This window comes from Anthonomus grandis, chromosome 4 (assembly GCF_022605725.1).
Source record: "Anthonomus grandis grandis chromosome 4, icAntGran1.3, whole genome shotgun sequence".
NCBI lineage: Eukaryota > Metazoa > Arthropoda > Insecta > Coleoptera > Curculionidae > Anthonomus > Anthonomus grandis.
This window is the reverse complement of record NC_065549.1, coordinates 36,356,003-36,381,077: the sequence shown is the minus strand read 5'-3', so window position 1 is coordinate 36,381,077 and position 25,075 is coordinate 36,356,003. Positions and strand designations below refer to the sequence as shown.

Genomic DNA, 25,075 nt, shown 5'->3' with positions numbered 1-25,075 from the left:
ATCGCCTGGAAAGAAATCGATCGATTTTAATCGATTTTTTGGGGGAATAGATCGATCTTTGAATAAAATCGATTTAGATCGTACATCCCTATGTTTAGCTAAGTAACTAGTTTTCTCAATAAAGGTCAAATTTATAATTTATTATACGGTTATTTACTTACCCTTACATAGCTCGCTAATGCTTTCATGATGGCGGCACATACTTCAGGCATTATTCTAGAAATGAGCTGTTTCGAAACTCTGAAGAGGTACATAAGACTGGCATAGGAATCTCCTGTCGCTAAAAAGCGTGATGGCCAGTCTTATTTCGGCAGAGACGCACTCTCGATAGTTCGTGTCAATTTTAGATATTTCTGGAGAAATTCTTGAGAGCAGATAATCAAAATCTCTTGGCGAAACTCGAGTAAAATTTTTGAAGAAGCTTCTCCTGTCAGTTTTGATATCAGAAATCAGCTGCATAGAAACTCTAGTTTTTAAAAAATGAGACACCCAAAATCTATGTTTCCTTCTTTTTTTCTTCTTTTCTTTTTCTATTAGTGCACAAAATACTAATGCAGCACAGGCGGCAAGTTTCTTTCTTCTTAACGGGGCCATTTTTACAATTTTTCTATTCTCGGTTTTCCTCAAAATAAAAAAAGACGTTTTGTGAACAATTTCAAACAACATGTGCTGATCGGTGGGTACTTCGTTTTGCAAGCGTTTGTCAATATTCGCAAACGTTTACAAATGTTGCTACAAATGTTACTGCCAGGGGATACGCGGCTTTAGACACTATTAGAAGTTGCTACTTGCTTTATGGACAAGTATTTTGAATATTTTGATTCTCGTAAATGAACATCACAAAAATAACCTGAAGGTTATTTTTTGTGATGAACATATATTTTTGCGATTAAAATGGAACATTTCGTTGGGAGTGTGAGAAAATATCCGAGTTTGTGGAAAAAGGATTTGGAGGATTATAAAAGTTGGATAATTAAGGAAGAGGCCTGGAGAAATGTTATAGATGAATGCCATATATCAGATAGTATGTATTTACACATTTTTATTTTTTGAATAATTGTGCCTTCGTGCATATAAGTATTTCGTTATTTGGATATTTTTTATTTCTAATTTTAAATATACAGTAAACGGCAAAAATATGGATCAAATTCAATAAAAAATAAATGAGGGGAAACAACACTTGCACAGGAGGATTAGTATTGTTGGTTGCGCATTTTTTTTTAACACAAAATTTGTATACAATGTGATACAATTTTGATGTAGATATCTCATGCCATACTTTTATTTAACTGTTTTTAAGATACCCGGTTTTGAAAATTGCTGTTTTTATGAATTTAAAAAAATGAATTTTTTTATCTAATAAAAAAACAAACATTACTTAAGGTATAAAAGGTATATTGTCAGGGTAAGTAAATTGTCAAATATAGCTTGTGCCAGTGCATATTTAAAGAAAATATGGTTCTTTTAAATGAAACTTAATAAATTTAAATTTACATTTTTATTGGATACAGAGGTAAACAAAGAACTCAAGAAGAAGTTTGTAATTTGTTTAATGCAAAATTTTAATATTTAATTTTTTTTCAAGGTAATAAAATTTACTTATTACCTAAACCTATATTTTAATTTCAATAGATCAATAAGATCCACCCATATATTCACAGACTATAAATTATATTTTTTAATGAATAAAAAGTGCCTATTCATGCCACTTTCTCTGAAATTTCCCGGTTAATTTTTAGAAATAGTTTTATTTAAATAAAAATATACCATTGAAACTTAACATGAAATTAAATAAATCAAAATAAGGAAAGAAGCTGCATAAATAAGGGAATTGAACTCGATTCTTATATTTTAACCAAAACGAAGTTTTGATCGCCCCTGTAGTATGATATCGCGATTATTTGATTTAATGTTCTCTTAGAAACAATACAATACAAACAATAACAATAGTTGAACGATATTAGCAACCCCTAACAACCATTGTTTGAGTTTTATTTTGTTCCGTAGAAAATGGATGTTACAAAATGGCAGAAAGCTTAGAGGCTGGTATGAAGTGTGTACTGTGTGTTAGACTATATTTTGAATAAGTGAATTGCTATATTTTATTGGATATCAAGCTGGAACCTCAGGAGAGGCTGAGGAGCCAGCCACAACCCGGCAACCAACCCAACCCAACCCAAGCTAACCCAACACAACCCAACCCGAAGCAACCCAACCCAATAATTGTAAGTATAAAATCCACTGGAATACTGATACTTAACTTTCTTTTCCCACAGAAAACATTAAAATATTTTATTTTGTTACAGAGGAAAATTACAATAGGGGGAAGTAGAGGGGAAAGAATGGGGGAAGGAAAAATATCCAACGGCACCGTGAACATTCTGTTCTACATAAACAGAGTAATATATAACTTTTTTATATTGATTTTCTTTTTAAATATATAATATGTAGTTTAAAGTTTGTTATATATTATTTTTCTTTTAGAAACCTTATTGTCAGTAGTGACGGATGACGTGGTCGAGGCAGGGAAGGGGGGGGGGGGATAGTTAATAGAATAAGGGAATAAGTTATAGAGTTAGAATGTTCTGTTTTGATTATAAAAAAATATCAAATAATCATAATATCAATGTATAGTTTATGATTGGTACTGGATTGCCTGTATAATACTAAAATTGAAAGTCTTTTTAGAAAAGTGTGAAAGGGTTTTACTTTACTTCTTTTTTATTTTAATAATATCCTCAAGGATGGCTATACACTGGACTATATCTGTGTTATACATGTATAATGCTTTTTGAATTAAACTAATCACAGAAAAATTATATGTTCCTGCATTGCACATTTAGCTTACTGCAATGAAGACGCTTATACGTCATACATGTATGGAACACATATACGGCAGTCTAGGGCCACCTTACACCTGAAATTCAGCATAAACATACATTACCAACGTAATGACGTTTATGTCCATATATGTCTGTTGGCAAAAAGTAAAAAATCTTGGATTTACTGTTATAATAATATAAAAAGAGAAAATAAAATAAATAAGTAAATAACGCCTTTATTCAAGTATATCTTTGTACATACAACGCAAAAACATATTAAAATGTACACTCACATCATATGCACAAGAATAGCGCAACTGGCGAAGTTTAGCCTCCTGGACATTCATCCGCTCAACCAATTCGGCGGATATTAAATTCATCATCTTTAAATGTTTACAGCGAAAGTCCAATAGAATCCTTTTAAGAGATAACACATAGGTAAAACAGTTTTAACCAAACATAACAATGCAGTACATATACAGTGTGGTGACTTTAACTGGAATAAATTCAGTTAAAACTAATCAAAATTTATCTCTCAAAATTCCTGAGACCCGTCGATTTTTGTTTATTTTTTTCACATTTCAAGATAGTTCTTGTATTTTTTCACCTACAGGGAGGGTCCAAATTAACCCCAACTTTTTTTTTTCAAATGGAAAGCCAGTTTTTTTAAACTCTCATTGAAAAGAGCCCTTTTTCTTGATTAAATTGCCCTATTTATTTTTGTGATTATCTAAAAGAGAAATACGAAAAAAAAAAACCATTAAATTATTAAAAGTTGCGTTTAATGTATAAGATGCTAAAAATGAGCACCATTTACTTGTTGGCAAAGCCCACGACGATAATAAAATTCGCTTCTGACATTTTCTAAAACTTCTGGAGATATTTGTCGGATTTCTTGCCTAATCCGTTCTTTGAATTCGCCTAGGTTTCCTGGTTTGCTCATATAAATTTAACTTTTCAAATGTCCCCACAGAAAAAAATCAAGTGGGGTGAGATCGGGAGAACGTGCCGGCTACTCGATTTCACCCCTTCTACCAATCCATCTGTTTGGAAATTTGTCATCTAAATATTCTAAATACTGACGTACATTACGGGCATAATGTGGGGGAGCACCATCTTGTTGCATCCAGATTCTTTCATCATACAAATCTGGATCGAACTGACTCGGATATAAGGCACGTAAGACTGGAACTAGTTCATGTTCAAGAAATTCTAGATATCTTTCCCCAATTAAAGTATCATTGAAGAATATAGGCCCTATAACTTGCCTGCCAATTATGCCAGCCCAAACATTAGTTTTTTGGGAATATTGTGTATTAGTTTCCCTTACCCAGTGTGGGTTCTCGTCAGACCAGTAGCGACAGTTCTGCTTATTAACATGGCCATTTAGGGTGAATATAGCCTCATCAGAAAAAAGGCTCCACTCCGAAGATATGCGATTTTCGTCAATGGCGTTCATCATTAATTCACAGAACTGAACTCTGCGATCTGGATCGTCTTCCAATAACTCTTCAACGGGTTGCATTTTATAAGGTCATTTGTTTGCACTTTTTACAATTTTTAGCACAGATTTATGATGAATAAAGTTTTCGCGAGCTACTCTTCTGGCTGCAGTTACCGGATTTTCTTCCATCGCTAACAATACATTTAATTGGGTGTTTTCATCGATTTTAGAAGACCTTTGTCTTGAAACATCCCTCACGTGCCCAACTTCTCGAAATCTGTTTTCGATTTTACTAACCGTACCTTGGTTAATAGGTGGCAAATCTGGATATTTCTGCCTGAATAAGTGGACAACCTCTAGCTGAGTACGACTTCTGTCCCCATAATCAATCATCATTAAGATTTCAATCTTGTGGGATTCGGATAAATAAGGCATTTTTTCAATATAAGTTAACTTATTAAACAACTGGTTGAAATTCACTTTAACAGTGACATTACAATAATGTCAGGAAATGTCTCGATACCAATAAAATAAACAAACACGTCAAAAATTTACCAACACAAAATATTTCGAGACTTTTAATAATTTAATGGTTTTTTTTCGTATTTCTCCTTTAGAAAATCACAAAAGTAAATAGGGCAATTTAATCAGGAAAAAGGGCTCTTTTCAATGAGAGTTTAAAAAAAGTGGCTTTCCATTTGCAAAAAAAAGTTTGGGTTAATTTGGACCCCCCCTGTAGGTGAAAAAATACAAAAACTATCTTGAAATGTGAAAAACAAAAACAAAAATCGACTGGTCTCAGGAATTTTGCGAGATGAAATTTGATTAGTTTTAACTGAATTTATTCCAGTTAAAGTCACCACACTGTATACATACAATATATCTGTCACTAAAAAAGCCCTAAAATCTACTGCACATCTAATAAATACCTCTTGTACCTTAAATGACCAGTATTGCATACCTTAAATTGAAGAGGTAAATTATTATGTAAGTTAACACAATTATAACTTAGCTTTTTTTAAAAAAAGAAGTTCTATCTTGTGGCATTGTTAAATAATTTTTATCTCATAAAGAGCGATTATGCACAGCTTCCCTGTAAATTAGTTTTTTAAACAAATATACTGGTTGTTGAAACGTATTTAGTTTTCTAGAAAATAGAGTCAAGTTAAAATTATATCAGTTATCACACTTAAGCCAATCCAACTCTTTTATATTTTCTGAGACATGATCAAATTTTCTTAATTTATAAACAATTCTACAGCATGTATTCTGAACGTTTTGTATCCGTTTTTTATTTACAACATGTAAGAAAGGATAATATACTATGAAACAATATGAATAAATAGACATAAGTGACTCACACAATTTTTTTCTGGTTTTGAAATTCAAAAGGTGTGCATATAAAAGCTTCATTCTCACATAACTTTTTTTTTACTAAAGATTTTAAATGTTGTTCAAAATTAAGCTGTACATCTATACACAAACCCAAATTTCTACCGCAGTTAGCAAAAGTCAACCGAGTATTTTCAATCTGAATATTAAGTTGATTCATGAGTATGCCCTGTTTCTTTTCAGAACAAAACTGTAACTTGCAAAAACTGTCATACATGTCATACATTTTGCAGGATTAATTGTCAAATTATGTTCTGTTGAGTATTGCAAAATATCAGATAAATCTGAATTTAAAATCTCAGCGGCATCATCAGGACAGTCTGGATTAAACTGAAATAATAATTGTGTATTATCCGCATATGCTTGCATGTGCGTTAATACAATAGAAAACATCTTGTGGCACTCCTGAAATAATGTTTCTACCCTGCAATGTCTCACCACCTATCCTAACTACCTGCCTTCGACCTGTTAAATATGACCTAAAGAACAGTATTTCAACCTCCCCAAAACCATAATATGATAACTTGGCACACATCAACTCATGATTGATGTTTGTCGAATTGTCGAATTTCTCATTAGCAAATAAATAAAAGATCCATTAAAATTTATTTTTTTTGTAGTAAGGAAATGGAGCGTTTCTATAGATAATTTTAACTCATACTTACTACTGGTAAGACATGTGTTGATAATTTATTTATTTAAGTACAAGGCTCTTCTACAGATAGATTAAGCAATCCATTAATAACAGGAAAGCACAAAATATCTTATTAATTTAAATACAAGTAAGCGCTTTGCCAAATATTACATTTTCACCAAACCTAACAAATATACCAAGTAACATAAACCTAACTACCTTATTTATTAGTATCTCTGATAAACAATAAAGAAGTATATATACATATGAATAATAACAATAGGAAAAATAGGACAATATTTATGGTTCCTTGCGAAATTAGGTGGAACTTCTTAAGTATCGCTTAAATGAAGCCATACTGGAGAAAAATATATCGTTATTCAAATTAGTTTCTTGAAAATTATTATAACTACGGGCGCATCTGAACAATGGAGAGTTAGACAAATAGTTTGAAGTATATCTTAAGATGCTAGACGTCGATCTATTACGCAAAATATAAGGATTAACGTTGATATGTAAATTTTACAGACAGAAAGGACAGTCTATTAAATTATCAATAATTTTATAAATTAAAATTGCTTCTCCGACTCTCTAAGGGCTTCATACCATAAAACTTTAAGTTATCATAGTAAGTAAAAAAAGTCTTTGTCTATTAAAGCGGAAATTTACAAACTTGCGTTGCACTCTTTCAATTTGGTCAATATATTTGTGATATATCGGATTCCAAGATACTGTCGCATATTCTATAGTAGGTTTAACGAATGCATTCTATAATAAGATTAATGCTGTTTGATTACTTAAACTCTTTGTAATTCGATATATAAAACCGACATTTTATAGAGCTTTCTGAACAATGTTTTCTGTATGAACGTCGAAGAGCAGTCTAGAATCCAACGTCACACCTAAATCCTTATTAAACTCTACATACTTCAAGATAGTGCCCCCGAGACAGGCATCACATTTGTTTTGTATCAGATGGGTTTCTGCTAAAAAGTATAGAATGACATTTTTCTGGATTAATAAATAATTTATTTAAGGTACAGTACCTACCTGTCAAAATTTGCAAGGCACGAAAATCTGATACCTTGTTAATTGTTGTAAAGATTCTTAAGTCATCTGCATATGGAAGATATTTACAGATAGAGAAACATTGACCAATGTCGCTTAAAAAGATTGAGAACAAAATCGATCCCAAATGAGAACCTTGCGGTACTCCTGAAGTTACGCTTGTACAAGAAGACTTTACTCCATTTATGACAACGTACTGAGAGCGATTCGTTAGATAACTTTTAATAAGTTTGAGTAGGGCCCCGTCCACACCGTAATTCTCCAACTTTACGAACAGTTAGGATGATGTAACTTATCAAAAGCCTTGGAAAAGTCGGTGTACACGACACAAGTTTCCAGACCTCTTTCCATATTTTCGTTTATACTCTGAATAAATGGTATTAAGTTGGTTATTACCGATCTTTTTTGGAAAATGTTGGTTGTTTGCTTCTTTGACCTTAAAGAATAATTGTCTTAACAGCAAAGATTTAAATAGTTTACCAAAGTGACTAAGTAGGGAAATAGTCCTGTAATCCCATACAGAAGTTTTTTCTCCAAACTTAAATACTGGCACAATTTGAACTGTTTGATTGATTGAATAGTTTTTATTTTTTAACAAAGAGTCCCATAGAAGTTTTTCTGTAAGTTGTTCTGTAATATATCTGAGTGAACAAAAAGTAAAAATAAAATCTAATAATAAAACTGATCTTCAATGGAAGAAGATGATTATCATGACAACAATGACAAACGTAACTATAAAATTATCTAGAATTATGCAATGTTTTATCACATTTTATTTTTCTCCTCAGAAACACTAGTATTGGTCATTTCTTCTGCGGCGGCCTCTGCTATTATAGTACGTAGTCGTCAGATAAGGGCAGGGTGTCGCGGAGGTGGGCATAGACCACATACTTCTCTCGTAGGTTCTTTTTTCTGTAACAAAAGGCATAATTAGACAATTTATTTAAAAAAATTATATGTAATAATAAAATTATATGAATATGAAAGCAATGTTATACCTATAATCTCAAGGTTGGCAGTCTATTTTTGGAAAGAGCGGTACTGTACCAGGCTGTACCTAAGTAGTAATATCGTCTTCAATCTTCATTTCCTAAATACAATATCATTAAAAATGTATGGGCTCAAAAAATAATAAATTACTATGACAAAACATTTGTCACAATCAGAAGATAATGTTCTTAAAAAAAGAATTTTATTTATTTAAGAAACATCATTAAACGCAGTGCACGGAACGTTTGGCGAACTTAACGTTGATTTTGATAAAAACTTTTAATGTTTTCTACGCGTTGTAGTGTTCCATAGAAAAAGGTAGTACTCTGCCGAAATTTAACGGCTGTATCACTCTTCCCTTGGTCATGCGGTGTTGTCAAACATCGAGCGTTCAAAATAGAAAACCCTTTATTTTTGAGTGAAGAATATGCTTTGGCTCTATATTCTCTAAGTTATGGAACACCTTGTATATCTTAAGTTTCCGTATTCATAGACGTGTATCGTACTACATATTTTTCAGAAAACTCCTACTTGGTAAATGTTGTTTTTGTATTGCACTACAAATTTGGTTTGAGGGACAGGCGAGCCTACAAATTAATCGGTATTATGATCTTCCCATCGCAATACATGTTTGAGGTTGTACTTTTTTTAAGTGGCATATCATATTGTCAGGCCGTCCAGTCGACTTGGTCCGGCGGACCTCCAACTCCTCTCAGATAAAGTAGTTTCTGCGCAGCTGCGTTGATTAAAGGGCCAGTAGGCTTTTCTGGCTCCTTGATTATGCGCGGCGTACGAGGATGGGGGACAGATAGCTCAAGGAAAACGATTTAGTTTGGTTGACAAATGTATTGTGTCGCCTTAGGCTGTACAAAGGGCCTTACTACAAAAGGCCAAGGGTAGTACAGGGTGTGACTTTGACCATTAGTTTTCAGCTAAGGGGCGTTATCAACAATAAAAATACCTAAATTAAGAATTAGTTTTAAATCCAACCTTTTGGATAACTATTCCCCGGAACCTAGCTAACCGAGCCAACTCTTCCCTCACCTAACCGAAACTGCAGATAATTTGTCGGTTCCCCAAAGGGCAGAGTTACCCCCTTACAAGGGTATTCCACTCTTAGGCGGAGACCAGCAATTTATGGTCCAACCGGTTCCTACCCGAGGGTAGAGGATCAGCACGAAGTGGTTATAGAATAACTGATGATTTCCCTACATTTCGAGCTTGTATTTATACCTAAAAATTATGTCAATGACCCATAGTAAAATGAAGATGAAATACGCACAATTGCTGAGGTTGCATTTTGTGCTTCGCAAATTCGGTTGTAAAATTGATTAGTAATTATTAATTGTTTAGAAATTATATCAGTGGAAATTATTTGTTTTATAGTGTAATAAATTTGGTTGACAATATTGTTTGCTTCCTCGCACATAAGGACCATGACACAATAATGCTGAAGAAGGATCTAATACATGCTTACTGACCTTTATTTATTTTTTAATTTAATTTTAACATGATAAAATAAATAATAAAATGAAGAATTTACATGAATAAATTGAGTTCAAATTTACTTAAATATGGTGGCATAATTTCCAAATAAATAGTAACTAAATTTTTAGTTATCACAAGGAATTTAAATAAAACACTTATTTTCCTTTTACAAAGTATATAGGACCTACATATGTATTTTTTTTCCATGAGGCATTATTATCCAAGACATATTTTATCGACCATCAAAGCATTTAGAAACAAGACGCTAAACACATCTTTTTACTTCAGCATATGCGTAGTAGGAAAAGCGACACGCGACAATCATCGGCGTCCAGACCCTGGATTTTCATTCAGTTCCGCAACGAGAGTCCAAGATGAGAACTAAATTGTGCGTATACTTTTTCTTCAGTGCTTACGTTTTTATCTCAGCTAATGCACTGCCCTCGTCACTGGTTAAGGAAATTGAGAAAAATGAAGTTCAGAATAAAAAAGGTAAATTTTATTTTAAATCGTATAGCCGTTTTCGACTTATGCGTTACATCAACAAGTGGCAAAGCCGGGTACATATAATATCGATTAACTGTTGCATGAAGGGTGTTTTCCTACTTGTTGACAATAGAAAGCTAATGCGTCATTTGCTATTCCGCTATAGAATTTTAAAATAGCTAATAGTATAATTATTTCGATTTGTCTTTTAGTTTTTGTTTGTGAACAAATTTATATGAATATGTTATATACTTGCTTTTTTTAAAAATAATACTATGAGAATAAACTATATATTGATTATTAGATAAATTTCAAATCTGAAGAGCACCAGATGGCTATTTTATTAACGATTTAAGATAATAATTTCCAGATATCTGAAAACACATACTTAATATTTTATCGATGTTCTTTTATTATTTGGAAATATCAGTTTTTTCATGGTGCTTTTCAGTTAGTTCCTTGACTTTCCAGATGCTTAATGCAATTCCAGAATCTTTCACTAGAGAATTCCAATTAAAATAATTAAACTTGTCAGCCAGATGTTTCTCAAAATGCTACTGTACAAAAATTAAATTTTCAGCACCATGACAAATCATTTGTCAAATTAGGTTTAAATTGAAAGAACTCGTCCATTATCTCAAAGAGACTTACGTAACTAGAGAAAAAATTAAAACTCCAAGTCTCAGTCTCAAAATGTCTTTTTAATTATTCAGGTGACATGTTTCGCTAATGAAGCATCATCAGACCTATAATAAACAGAAAAACACACGTAACTACAATAAAACCTTACACTAAAACAAAATCAAATATTAAAAATTAGATAAAATTACCTTATAGCTAGGTGACCTGCTAAGTACTGACAAATATAATTTAAATATGAGAATACTCACATATTTTGTAATAAAAAACAATAACACGGCACAAAAATTCAACAAAAAATATAAAAAAGGGAAAAACGTGACAGGTGTAGGATTTGAACCCACGCTCTAAAGTCGATCTTAGTGAAACATCAGACCGTTAACCAATCGGCCGGCCCTGCCTACGAATATTGGAGTCAAAGGTATATATGCGTATCGTGAGCAGAAACAAGAGGTTAGATAAGATTATTAAAGATAAGTCCTGGCTCAAAGGTTAAAACATCATTAACGCATGTCAAATTTGGACTCTTTTTGGCTTTGGTGATTTCCATTTTCTCCAAGAGATCCAACTTTCTACTCTTAGGGCACTCGTGAACAATGGAAACATTTTTAGGGACGGAAAAACTATGACCCGTTGATAATAAATGGTTAGCAAATGCTGACTTAGTTTCTGTGGTGTTGGTGTCCCTGAACTTATTAACGAGGCTTAGGTGTTCCTGTACCCTTGGGGATACTCTCCTTCCTGATTGTCCTACATAAACGGCAGGGCAATCCTTGCAATTAAGACAATATACACCCGATTTAGATAGAGGATCACTTTTATCCAACTAAGAAAGAACCTAGTAAAGACGTTGGAGTTTTCATTTTTTCTCTAAATTAGGTTTATCTGAGAATTGTTATCACCCTTACTGTACTGAATTAAAAATAATTTTAATGGCAAATTTAAATATAAACATTTCTGGCGAACTTCTTTAATTTTCAATTCATTATTATAAAATGAGACATTGAATTCAAGTTAAATAAAATATATAATTTTTTTTATAAACATTGCTTTGGTTATCTCTAAATAAAGGTACAATAATTTTATCGACAAAGGAACACAAAAAAGCATAAGCTAATGCGTCAAATTCGATTTTATATTATTTTAATGTTACCGAAGGAAAAAAAATGTAATGTGTCCAAACACCTACACAGTGTGTTCTTAAACGTTATGTTAACACTGAAGGTCATTCATTCGTTGGCTTATTGTATCCTAAAGATACAGGGTGTAAAATTTATTTTTTTCTACACATTCTTTTAAACAAAAAATTAGTCATTGATCGAATATTAATAATAATAATAATAATAATATTAACTGTCTTTTTATTTATCTTCAAAATAAATACAATATAAACATTTATCAAAGTAATGACGAGATCTATCCTAGGGCTGATCCTATTAAATATTTTCTCTACCCTCTACTTAAAATTGGACATAGTTATGCATAACGCGACCAAGCGCCAAATTCGTTTTTTTGGTATTATTGTGTCATCTGACGGCCAAATACCATGTTTATCTACGAAAAAGATCTCGAGCGTTAGAAATCTATAGTTAAGTATTTTAAATTAAACTAAGCGCCAAACGGTTGATAACACTATTTGAATTTTGCATAAAACAACTAAATGCCACGAAATTGCATAGGTCAATTAAACGCCTTGATAATGGGCGCTTGGCTTAGTAATGCAAATAGCAGTTAAGTTCGGTCACGTGATCTGGCACCGAAAAATAGGTAATATATCACGTGATATTTGTCAAATTTTGATGCATTTACCGAACTTACAGCTAGGAAATATCAACAGACATTTCTTGAGTGATTTAATTTAAATTAAAAAAAAATGCTGACTGCTATTTTACTAAATCGCGTATATGAAATAAATTTCGAGGTAAGTAGATACCAAACTATCTAGTGCTACTATGAAATGGGGCAGTAATAGAACTTTTTAGATAATCGTTAGTTGTTACAAAGAAACTCTAGTTTTATTTGAAGTTTTTCAAGGTATGCTATAGCTATGCAGTTATAATTTGCTTAGCTTATTATGTTAGTAAATAACGTGGTTTAGTTTTACTGTAATTTTGTTACTTTAAAATAAAAAATGATTTTACAGGATTTTCTAAAAGATCTGTAAGGGTTTTAAATAGTCACTTTTCATTTTAAGTTGGTGTTTCTAACAAAATTTTCAGCTGTTCATAAACTACCTTAATGAAAAATAGGGCTGTCAGTCGAAATATATAGTCTAAAAAGAAAATACATGGCATGGCATAAACGCGCTATGCGACAAGTTTGGCGTGTGGTTTAATTTTGTAAAAAAAAAACTAATAATAAGTAAAGGACTAGGTGACATTTTTTATCATAACTTCTAAAATTTATTATTTTTTGCTAAAAGCTTACATAGTATAATATGAAATAGTGTCTTGGATATAGCTTGCAAAAATTAGATCTATATTAGATTTTATCGATTTTTAAGGGCATTCGAAACTTAATTGTGTTTTCCCACAATTGTTATTCTGGCGCTTGGTCGCGTTATGCATAACTACGTCCAATTATGCTTCAACCTTTGTAATTAAAGGTTGCTACGGAGGAGAGTGACTTTACTGCAGGTGGTAAAAATGTGTACACTTTCAGCCCATTATAGCTAAAAGAGCCTTAAAATATTGTCGATCTGTGCTTATGAATATTTTCGAAGTGTTTCAAGTATCTCTACAATGAACACTAAGTTTGATGAAATGATTTGAACTTATGTACCTTATAAGTTTAGACAACTGTAATTTAAGCCCTCTCATCCAAGGATAGCCATTTTGACCCATCTCGTACCGGGGTTACGTGAATTCGCCAACTTTACGAAAAGTGTAGGATGATGTACCTTATCAAAAGCTTTGGAAAAGTGGGTGTACACGGCACAAGTTTCCAGACAGCTTTTCATACTTTCGTTTATACTCTGAATAAATGGTATTAAGTTGGTTATTACCGATCTTTTTGGAAAAAGCCATGTTGGTTAACATCAATAGCTTCTTTGACCTTTGGTTTAAATTAGAACAAAATTTAAGCATGTATTTCGAATTTTTTGTCGACAGATGAGTATATTTGCATAACTAATAAGAAATAATAATAATTAGTTGCAAAGATGCAGTCTAGTATCGGTTCTAAGATAATCTTTGTTCATATAAAGGGTGTCCGGAAGGTAGGTGCAATACTTTAAGGAGATGATAGCTGACCTAATTTCGAACATTTTAAGCCAAAATTTGTATCGGTCGAAATTCATTTTTCACCGACAATTCTGGGCCCTTGACAGACAACATCGTGATTCGATCAAATACACATTTCTGTGCGCTATTCCAACTTATAAGCGCGATGCAAATGGATTAGAGCCAATATTAATCTTATGCAATATTAAATTTAAAAAAATCGTACAAACGAATTTGACTAGATATTAAAAAAAAACAAAATAGTAAAATAATAAACTGAAAGTTTTGAGGTAATAAGTAGACATTTCCAGTTTATAAGTGTATCAGGAGTAGTTGTTCTGGAATAGAAGCTGAAAAAATTCTCTTGTAAAATATACTGAAGGTCTCCAGGGAATTTAATTGGTTATGTTGACACACAGTTGGATGAAGATTTCTTGGATCTGTGAGATATTTTGCTACCCCTTATCTGGAAACCTCTCCTGATAGGGTTAACCTCCGGTGTTTTTTGCTTCCAAGGGATATTTTGTCATATATAAATATCACCACACTCACTGTATAGTTTCCTTCAAAGATAATCTATTTTGAGGTTTCTTTAATCATCAAAACTTTTTAACCTTTCAGCTGCACCTTAGATAATTGGTGGAGCCAATTATGTATATTTCTTCTCTTCTTAATTATGGTCCTTTATAGCCTTTTCAAATCAAATTTATACATTTACTACAAATATTTCCATTTATTTCATTTCCGAGAACCTAAATAAAAAAACTCATTGTTTTCAGTAAAACGTGACTCCGGGTTACCAGCAGAGCCACGTGGAGCTAAGGAGAGTGTGGGCGAAACTGCATATTTTAATCAAAAACCTGCAGTGGCTATTAAGCGAGGTAAGTATGATTAGCTTATTCTAATATCTGTTCTTAAAAGATTTATTAATGTAAATTAAGTTATCATTAATCCGACCCTCCTAAAAGAGTAAAATTGTAACAGATCTCTCCGCGGACCAGCATCTTCCGTTTTACGTTTTATGTCATTTGAACCGTTTTACCCTTTAAAATTTTTTTTTATGAAAATGTCACTCTTAATTTATTATTGTGGCTCTCTTTGATCCTTATTAAAACATTGAAATATAACCATTTACTGCATTTAAAAAATATAAGAGTGCTGTACTTGTCATAATAGGGGAACTATCTACAAAAAACAAACTGTTTTATAACATACTCACTGAGAATTTTACTTCCTTCTTCTCCTTTTTCTTTTCGATATAACGGCCTTTATATGCTAGGTCTAGTTGACCGAATTCCCATAATCAGTCCAAGATCCTACTCAGATAACAGCCCACAATAATTATGTAAATCTAGGTGAGACCCATGATCCTTTTACTATGCTAACCAAAAATAATAATGAGTATGAAATGATAATGACAAGTGGAATGTGGAGATGAAGACATGAAAATGTAGCAATGACTAAACTCTAATGCTCTCACTCTTATAGGGCAGACGCAACTGTCATATGAAAAAATTATATCTAAGAGAAAATCAAAGTTTGTTATATTTTGAGATATAGCATATTGGAAGCACGAGTCGGGCATGCAAAAAGGATATTTTCTCCGCATTCACAGTTTGAGTCTTTTCTTCCTCCAATGTTGTGATTTTTTCCTATGTAAGTTCTTGTTGTGTGAGAAACATGGTTCTTTGTAGGGCACCTTGATGTTTACACCATATTCCCTGCTCTTAGCAGTAGCGGCTCGTGGTTAGGTGAGAGATGCGTTCTGCACATTCATCGATAAAATATAAAAGATTGCAAAAAAGGGGAGAAACGCGGAGAAATCAAAGATGTTTTTTTAAACTAGAAAAATTAAACTTTTCCTTATAGCTTTCATTAAATGGTGTTTATATAGGTATTCTTATTTAAAAAAAACTTGTATTAAGTCCAGATATGTGTCTGAAAACAGCCCCTTTTTGACATTTTACCTTCCAAAATATATCAAATTAACATAAAAAGAACATGCAACTTGCGAACTTTTGCCAACCAAAATTTTGCCTTGTATTTTCCCGACTGTTTAGAATTTAAACAAAACTGGAGCGTACTCTTATGACCTTGTTCACCTAGATTTCGGTACTTAAATGTGAAATGAACTGCATACACATATACTATTTTAAACTTATACATTATAATAAATATATACATATATATATATTTTTTTAATTTATATTTATAATTACATTGTAACATATAATAGTTATTTTTTGAAGATTAAGTTTATTCTTCGATTTTTTTTTTGCTGCAAATTTGTCTATAACCATCTCGTTGAAGTTTACAGTTTGCGTGACGATTTGCTTTTCCATTGAAAGCATCGATAGTGCTACCAGACGTTCTTTCACCATAGAATTACGTAAAAATGTTTTGATGCGCTTTAAAGTGGAGAAAGAACGTTCGGCTTCAGCTGTCGACATCGGAATAGTTATGAGTATTTCCAAGAGCTTTTTAGTTTCTGGAAATGAATCGGTCAAATTATTTTCTATGAGTAATTTTAAAAAAGGTATTGCTCCTTGCATCTTCCTGCAGTCTGGCCTGGAGTAAATCACTGAAAGCTCTGTTTTTAAACGCTCCTTATAAAAATTGGGGTATGAATCGCAAGTTACTTTTAATTTTTCATCAGGAAAATAATTAATATAATTAGCGAACTGGTTAGAATACAGCAATGAAGCAGCTAATAAATGATTTTTAAAATGAAATCTATCCTTAGCGCAATTAATAATTATGTCACAAACTTCTAACGCAGCAATACGTGATCGAATTGACTGTCATATTTTCTTTTTCTTTTAGGAGGTCCTACTTATAATTTAATAATTTCGTCAATTGAATTTCTTACTGTCGTAATGCTCTGCTCAAAAACTTGTATTTTGTGGTTGATTTCTACAGGATCAATTTTTCGTTTTTGTAATTCGTTGTACAAGATATCGGTGTGTGGCATAATACGGTGAAAAAATGTTAGCCAGAGAATAAACTTTGAATCCTGTAACATTCTTCTTATTGAGGAAGCTGCGTTACATGCCATTGAGTTAATAAATAGATTTTCTATTTCTTCCATGCATTCAAGCATAGATTCCCGATGTTCAAATACGATGTTAACTGTTCTAATATTAAAATTCCAACGTGTTGGTGCTCCGTGGGGAATTCTTTTCCCAACAATTCTATTACGCACAGCTACGCGCTGCGGAGAATTTTTAAAAAATAAAGGAATTTCCTGAAGATTGCCAAAAAAAAACTCGAACTTGGGAGCTCTCAGATGCTGCCTTAGACATTATTAAATTCAACTGGTGCGCATAGCAGTGTACAAAATGAACAAATTTGTACTGATCTTTAATTCGCGCCTGAACACCAGTATTTCTGCCACTCATTACTGCTGCTCCATCGTAGCTTTGAGCTATCAACTTAGAATTTTCTAAAATCGGGTCTAAGACACTGCGAATATCAGCAGTCAAACTTTCTGCATTTAAATTTTGTGGCTCCAAATAAGTCCAGAACCGTTCAACCGGATCCCCATTTTGGATATATCTAAAAATTACAACCATTTGAGATTTGGCTGACACATCCGTTGTTTCATCTGCTATAACGGAAATATATGGAGCTGTGCGAATCTCGTCTAAAATTTTTTCGTGGCAAACTTCGAATATACAATCCAAAATGTCATTTTGAATATCTTTTGATGTACCTTTAAATACACTCGAGTCTTTTAAATGTTCCGCCACTGTTTTATCAAGTTCAGCTGTAAAATTTATCAGACCACGAAAAATACCTGGGTTTTCCGATGTCAAAGTTTCATCGTGGCCCCTAAGCGCAAGCTCGAATAATCGACAAAATTTTATGCAGTCAATAATTTTAGATAACACATACCTGTTTTTTGTTACGTTCTCGTTATATAATCGAATATTTGTCCAACTTTTCACGAATATTAACACTACCCAACAAACCCAGATTCATTACATTGTTTAAATGATTTCTCGATGTTTCGTGGCGTTTAATTTTTTCACTTAGATGCACCAGGTCAGTTACACCAACTACAGTCCAAGATTTGTCCCCACCAAATAAAAGACACGAAAAACAAAAAAAGAGCATTTTTTTATTACATCCGCATATCCAGTTATTTCTAGCATAAATATCTGGAGTAAAAATTCTTTTATATGATTTTCCACGGCTTGAACCACACTTTTCTATTAAAATATCGGGCAACGGCCGCTCTTCGTTTTTTAGTTTTATTTTTTCTTCGTACGTAAATTGGGAGAATTGTTTTATATTAATCAAATTATACACCACATTCATTTTTAGAGTATAGAGATCAGCTGACACAACACAACACACAACGCAAAAAAAACAACCAACAACTAAATGCAAAACCGTCAATAGTCAGCAGAATTACTGCAAATGTTTGCAGCTCCGTTCCGACTTAAAATTCGCTATCTAAACTTATGGCGAAGTGCGGTGCGGGGCGAGGAAAAGGGCTCAACGCGGAGCACAGAACTCGAATGTGGTCCAGCTAGGTTGCGTTAATGGCATTGTAACTGTAGTGATTGGCACGCCAATAGTCTTTACTTGGCCGACTGTAATAATCAGGTGTTCGTTCGGGGCGCGTTGGAACGCGGATTGAAGGCATTGAGACCTACTATATGGCGTTATTATTTTGTTAAAATAGGTTTTAATTTTATTTTATTTAGAAAAATATTAAATAATTTCAAAAATAGTTAATCTGTATGAAAATGTTGGGGGTTCTGCAGCTCTGCAGCTCTTATGCACTAGCCGGTCTCTGGCTCTTAGTACTTGATAGGTTTTTAATCCTGTTCTTTAAAGATCTGTAGTTATTGTTTTATCAAAGGTAGGAGATCTCCATAGTTCGGCCTTAAATCCTCCACGTCTTCTCATTTGCTCCCAGGATTAGTAAGGCGGTCAGTTTTTTTGTTTCGGCCAATATGGTACGACTAGGGATCCAAGTAAAAAACTAAGTAGAGATTTCGACTCGCAAGATTCCAGACTTTCGCTTTTATGGCAATCTGTAGCCTTAGAGAATCCTGTACAGCGCACTAGGGCTGTATAAAAAAGTCATCGTGTTTAGCATACTGTGGGGTCAGCAGGATCCAGGGCTTTGTAAATTAGAAAAATCTTTGCCGTACAAATGGTCATGACGTTTGGAAAACTTACTGAAGCGTCGACTTCAGGGCCACTAGTTACGATGTCTACTATCTATCGCTTTAGAGTTCCTCTATACATACAAGAAAATTTTTCAGGGAAGAGCATAAAAGAATCTAGAGTTATTACAGTTTTCTTCAAAAGCAACAAAGGACATTTCCCTGTACTTTAGAGGGTGTCTAAATTTGGCAATGTCGTTCTCCCTCCGTACCAATCTGGTTTTCGCTCTGGTTTTGGTTGTGCAACCGCATTATTAAACATAACTGATGATATAATTAGGGCTGCAGATGACAGCAAATGCACAGCTTTAATTTTATTAGACTTCTCTAATGCATTTGACACTATAAACCATAAAATCTTTTCTTCAATCTTAAATTTTGTTGGGTTTTCAGAGCACCCAATTGTACTTTTAATGGATTACCTTTCAAATAGATTTCAGTTTGTTGAAACATTGGATGGCAGATCAGAATATGGCAGGGTGAGTTGTGGTGTTCCACAAGGCTCAATTTTCAGCCCTTTACTCTTTAATATTTATACTAATAACCTCACTAATTGCCTAAAATTCTGCAAGGTACACCAATATGCTGATGATAAACAAATTTATTTTTCTTTTCTTCCATCTGAATATATTAATGCAGAGAAAGTCATAAACGAAGATCTAAATACTTTGTTATCATTTTCAAATCGTCATAGTCTTCTTATTAGCCCATCTAAGTCAAAACTTATGATTTTTGATAGAAACAAGGAGAGTGTTGAATCTTTTATAACCATAAGTATAGGTGATGATTCTTTATCTTGTGAGAAAGTTTTAAAAAGTTTAGAGTTGTATCTGGATGTCGAGTTGCGCTTTAAATTCCATATTAAAATCTGTCTACAAAAGGCATATACCGCGCTAAAGTTACTTTATCCTCACAGGCATTCACTATCGCAATCTTTAAAAATTAAGCTGACTGACACTTTAGTTTTGAGCCATTTTAACTTTTGTGATGTGGTTTACTCACCTTGTCTAGATTTCACTGAAATACAAAAGATTCAACGGGTACAAAAATCTCGTTTAAGGTACATCTATGGAATTAGAAAGTATGAGCCTTTCTCTCATAAACTAAAAGACTGTAACTGGTTAAATATGGCGAATGGATTACATTCTTTGGTTTTATTTCAAAAAATTATACTTAAAAAGTGTCCTCCTTACTTGCTAGAGAAGATTAAATACCGAACAGAGGTTCATAACTTAAATTTAAGATTTAAAGGGTTAATTACCCCACCACCTCACAAGACCAGTTTTTTTTAGCGATCTTTCTCTTATAATTTTTATCAGCTTTATAATGACATTCCTATAGATCTAAATGCTTTATCGGAGGCCTCTTTTAAAAAAAAGGTTAATTTACTGCTTTAGTAGCATGGTGTTTGGTTACGGCTTATGTGATGCTTTGATCAAGGTTTATAATATGTATGTATTTCTTTTTGTACATTTTGCTTAGTTTTCTGCGGGCAATAGTGGTAGTATATAATATTTTTCAATTGTACATTTGTTTTTGAATTCTTTTTTTTTTGTTTTTGGAGTCAGACTTGATCTTTGTTTTAATTGTTTTAGGCTCCCTTTTGTGAATCAATGACAAAATTAATATTATATATATTTATATTTCGGATTGTTTTATATTGTGACACCAGTACTTTCTTTGGGGGTTGTAGCTTAATTAATACTACTGTGTTGGGCTTTAATGAACAGATGGTATATTGAGTTGCCTAGATGTTATAATTCTGGTGTCTATGCTGAGTCGTTGTTTCCCAGCCCACGCGCGCTTTGGATGTCTAGCTCGTGCAGGGTGGTCTCTCAAATAGGTGGCCTGTCGTCACAATATGATTTACAAAATAAACACATTATTATTATACATTTCTGATAAAGAATAAAACATAAATTGAGGTATCGTATAAATGACTGAGTGAACTCAAGCAAAACAGAAGGCAAAATTCTGAAGTCTGAACCACAATTGTATATTGAAGACTGTATATACTCAGCCACAAGATTTTGCTTAGGTTATTTTTAGGGTTAGGAATAGTCTGTCGATCAAAGATGTAAGCAAAGCATCTGTTTTGAATTTATTCCCCAGGCTACATTTTCTTCGACAACTTAAAAGTACCATTTTTAGTCGCTTAATGGTTTTCCCAAGAGGTTTTGTTTTCCTCGTAAATAATACAGTTTTACCTTTGAGAGCTTTAATCTCTGAACCCGCCTAGTTTTTTTATTCTGGGAAATGTCGTAATTACCGTTTTCTTCTTATTGTTTCTTCTAGCATCCCTTTAAATCAAGTGATGGTTTTGTGATATTGTTGCGAATAGGAAAACAAAAAACTATATCCATCTACTTTTGCCTATAAATAATATCAACAAAATTTTTCAACGCGAAAGTCAGCAATAGCTTTCAAAGTACACTTTTGCGAAATTGTGCAAGATATTTAGTGGTGGCTTTGTGTTGGATCCTGGTTAATAATAAGTTCACAGATCAATCTAGTCAATATTGCTTTTGAATAATCGCCTCAAAACAATACAATAGCCTTTGCAGATGACTTAGTCATCGCGTACATTTAAGCAATCGCTTTGTGAATGAATGTAAGCGCTTCTACAAATTATGAGAGAAATGGTGTGTGGAATATTCTCTATACATTAAGCCCAAAAAGACTGAGATGGTGCTATTCCCCAAAAAGAGAAAAATAGCATTCCTTCTGCCACCCAAACTATCAGACACCTCACTAAGTTATGCTTCGGAAGTAAAGTAACTCGTTATGACCATGTTCAAAAAATGGCTTGTCTCACTATAACAGGAGTAATGAGAACCACACCAAGCAGGACTTTTGAGGTCATTCTGTGTCTAATGCTCCTGGACATATCAAGGGGGTCATCCTACTCACAATGATGCGATTCCGTTCTACTGGAATGAACATTAGTGTAAAAGGTTTGTTTTACTAGTCAATAAATATGCCAAACGTACATCATTGGTTTATTTATACTGGATCTTACTTATCAGTACAATTAATACGGGGACAATCAAAATATGCTGACCACACGTTATATATATATATTGATAAACAATATGTGTAATGGGAATACACGCGTGGTATGTGGTATGCATACATAAAATGAACTATAATTATGACTAGGTTAAACTGATATACAGATATAGTTATAGTTTACAATAATACCAAGTAAGTGGAGAGAGCAAAGAGCTCGCCTCTGGCAAGAACAAACTCGCTTCCTCTACTGGATGCTCGACTTCAGCTTGCCACGCCAATCTTTGCATTCAACAAACCCTACGCAATTAACATAAAAGGCATTGGTACCAAATAAATTACGGGTATTACAAATATCTGTTTGCACGGTTAAAAAACTAAAACAGTTTCGGGCAGCGGCATATACTTCAAAAATTTCCAGTTAAACACGCATGTTAGCATTAGGTTATATGCCAAGTGTCTTTCATACCAACATATATGGGATAACCCTGGCGGAGGAACTACTAATAAATAGTAACGTTACTGCTAAAACGGTGATTATCGACACAGACTACAGATAGGCAGTTCTCGTGATGTCAAGACCGCGCCTCAGATCAGAACTAGTGCAACAATGCCATATCATCCTCGTGAAAGCTCCTTCCAAAAACAGTGTGGTAGTTAGCTGGTTCAAGGGGAAAATCACAGCAAGCCCTTCAAATAATAAAATCATACTTTTGCATGCTTTTTGAAAAGCGGTGGAATGATACTTAAGGCTGCCATTTCTCTAAAAAGCTTTTCAGCTACCCGGACTGGAGGATATTCTGCAAATTGTCTTTTACTAAGGGAAACTACGTCTTATAACAGGTATCCCTTGCTGGTCACTGTCAATTAAATAGCCACCTTTTCTTAAAGATACTAAGCAGAAGTCCATTATGTAAAGTATGCAACTATAAGACGAGGACTCTCTCGTCAATACGCAATAGAATTATACCATATCCCACCCATCCCTTAAAGAGATCTGGGAGTCCCTTGATGACGTTGTCGCTTTAGTTGATTCGTTGGGCTGGATGACCAGCTGAGGAAGAGATCTCCTACTACTACCAGATTGGGAAAACTTTAAGAAATATAGAAATGAGGTTGTATCTGTGATAAGAAAAAATAAAAAACGGTACTACGAACAAAATATTGACAACTGCAAAGGGAACAGTAAGAAAATGTGGAGAGTTTTAAAGGACTTAGTCGGAACAAAAAAGCAGGGCAGTGAGCGGTTTACTGAGCTAAATTTTGAAAATTACAACGGCTTATTAGAGGAAAACTTTAACAACTTTTATTTGGACTCTTTGAATGAAGTTTCTGAAAGTATAGAGGATAGAGACTGGGAGGCGCCAGACCTAAATATTAAATCAAAACTCTCTCAATTTAAAACAATTAATATTTCACAGTTGAAAAAAATTGTATATGGTTTTAAAAACAAAGGCTCAAGTGATGATTGTTTAAATGTTAAATTGGTAAAACAACTCTTTGACGTGATTGGATATCCTCTACTATATTTAATTAACACTTCAATAGTCACTGGGAAGGTACCTTATGACCTAAAAACTAGCGTTGTAAGTCCAATCCCCAAAGTGAATAAACCAACTGTTACTTCGGAGGTTAGACCTGTAAATCTTTTACCAACTGTAGATAAGATCTTAGAGACTATAATTTGTAATCAATTGAGGGATTATCTTGAGAAAAATCATTTGTTGTTTGAGGGACAATCAGGATTCAGAAGTCAACATTCCTGCGAATCTGCAATCCAGTATGTATGTACAAATTGGAGAGAGAAAATGAACAATGGTGAAATAGTTCTTGGTGTATTCGTAGATCTTAAGCGTGCGTTCGAAACCAATGATCGTAGAATTCTTTTAAAGAAAATGAGGCTTTATGGTATTGATGATTATGCTCTAAGTTGGATTGATAATTATCTAAAGGACAGGTTTCAAAGGACAAAAATAGGACATAGGGTATCTCAAAAAAAGGAAAGTGTACTGGGTGTACCCCAAGGAAGTGTTTTGGGGCCCTTATTGTTTATTCTTTATATAAATGACCTGAATAGGATATTAAATAGATGTTTTATACACTTATTTGCAGACGATACTTTCATATCCGTCTCTGGAAAAGATTATTTAGAAATTGTAAATATATTAAATAATGAGCTTAATGTGTTGTATGATTGGTTATGTAAAAATAGATTAAAACTGAATTCTTTAAAGACTAAATGTATGGTAGTAGGATAGTAACAAAATGTAAATATTTTTTCGATTTAGGATTGTCTTTGTTCATAAATGGTTCACCTATAGAGTTTGTAACTGAAATTAAATATTTAGGTGTAATCCTTGATCCGCAATTAAATTTTTCAAGTCATGTAAATTATTTATGTAAGAAAATAAGAAAAAAAGTAGGGTTTTTTAATAGAATATCGTATGTTGTTTCTAAATGGTCAAAAATATTAATTTACAAAACTATAATTTTACCTCACTTTACGTATTGTAGTTCATTATTGATTTCTTGCAACAAAGAAGAGATACAAAAATTACAAATACAGCAAAATAAAATAATGCGTATATTATTGAATTGTAGCAAATATGTGCCGACTAAAGACATGTTCAATTCTTTAAATTGGTTAAATGTTGAGCAAAACATAAAAAAGGCAAATCTTTCTATTGTATATAAAATTGAAA

General features: G+C 33.0%; 1 protein-coding gene and 1 long non-coding RNA gene across 2 annotated transcripts in view; both read left to right on the top strand.

Moving 5' to 3' along the window:
* The first annotated feature begins 875 nt into the window (after positions 1-875).
* On the top strand, positions 876-2,457 carry LOC126735520 (uncharacterized). Its single transcript, XR_007660426.1, has 3 exons — positions 876-1,024; positions 2,008-2,225; positions 2,307-2,457. It is a non-coding gene; the product is annotated as an uncharacterized LOC126735520 (long non-coding RNA).
* A 7,705-nt stretch (positions 2,458-10,162) lies between these two features.
* LOC126735589 (uncharacterized) overlaps positions 10,163-25,075 on the top strand; it is a 29,201-nt gene continuing 14,288 nt past the window's right edge. The window contains exons 1-2 of the mRNA XM_050439626.1: positions 10,163-10,330; positions 14,964-15,065. Of these exons, the coding sequence (XP_050295583.1) occupies positions 10,213-10,330; positions 14,964-15,065 (220 nt within the window). The 5' untranslated portion in view covers positions 10,163-10,212. The remainder of the gene's footprint in view (positions 10,331-14,963; positions 15,066-25,075) is intronic.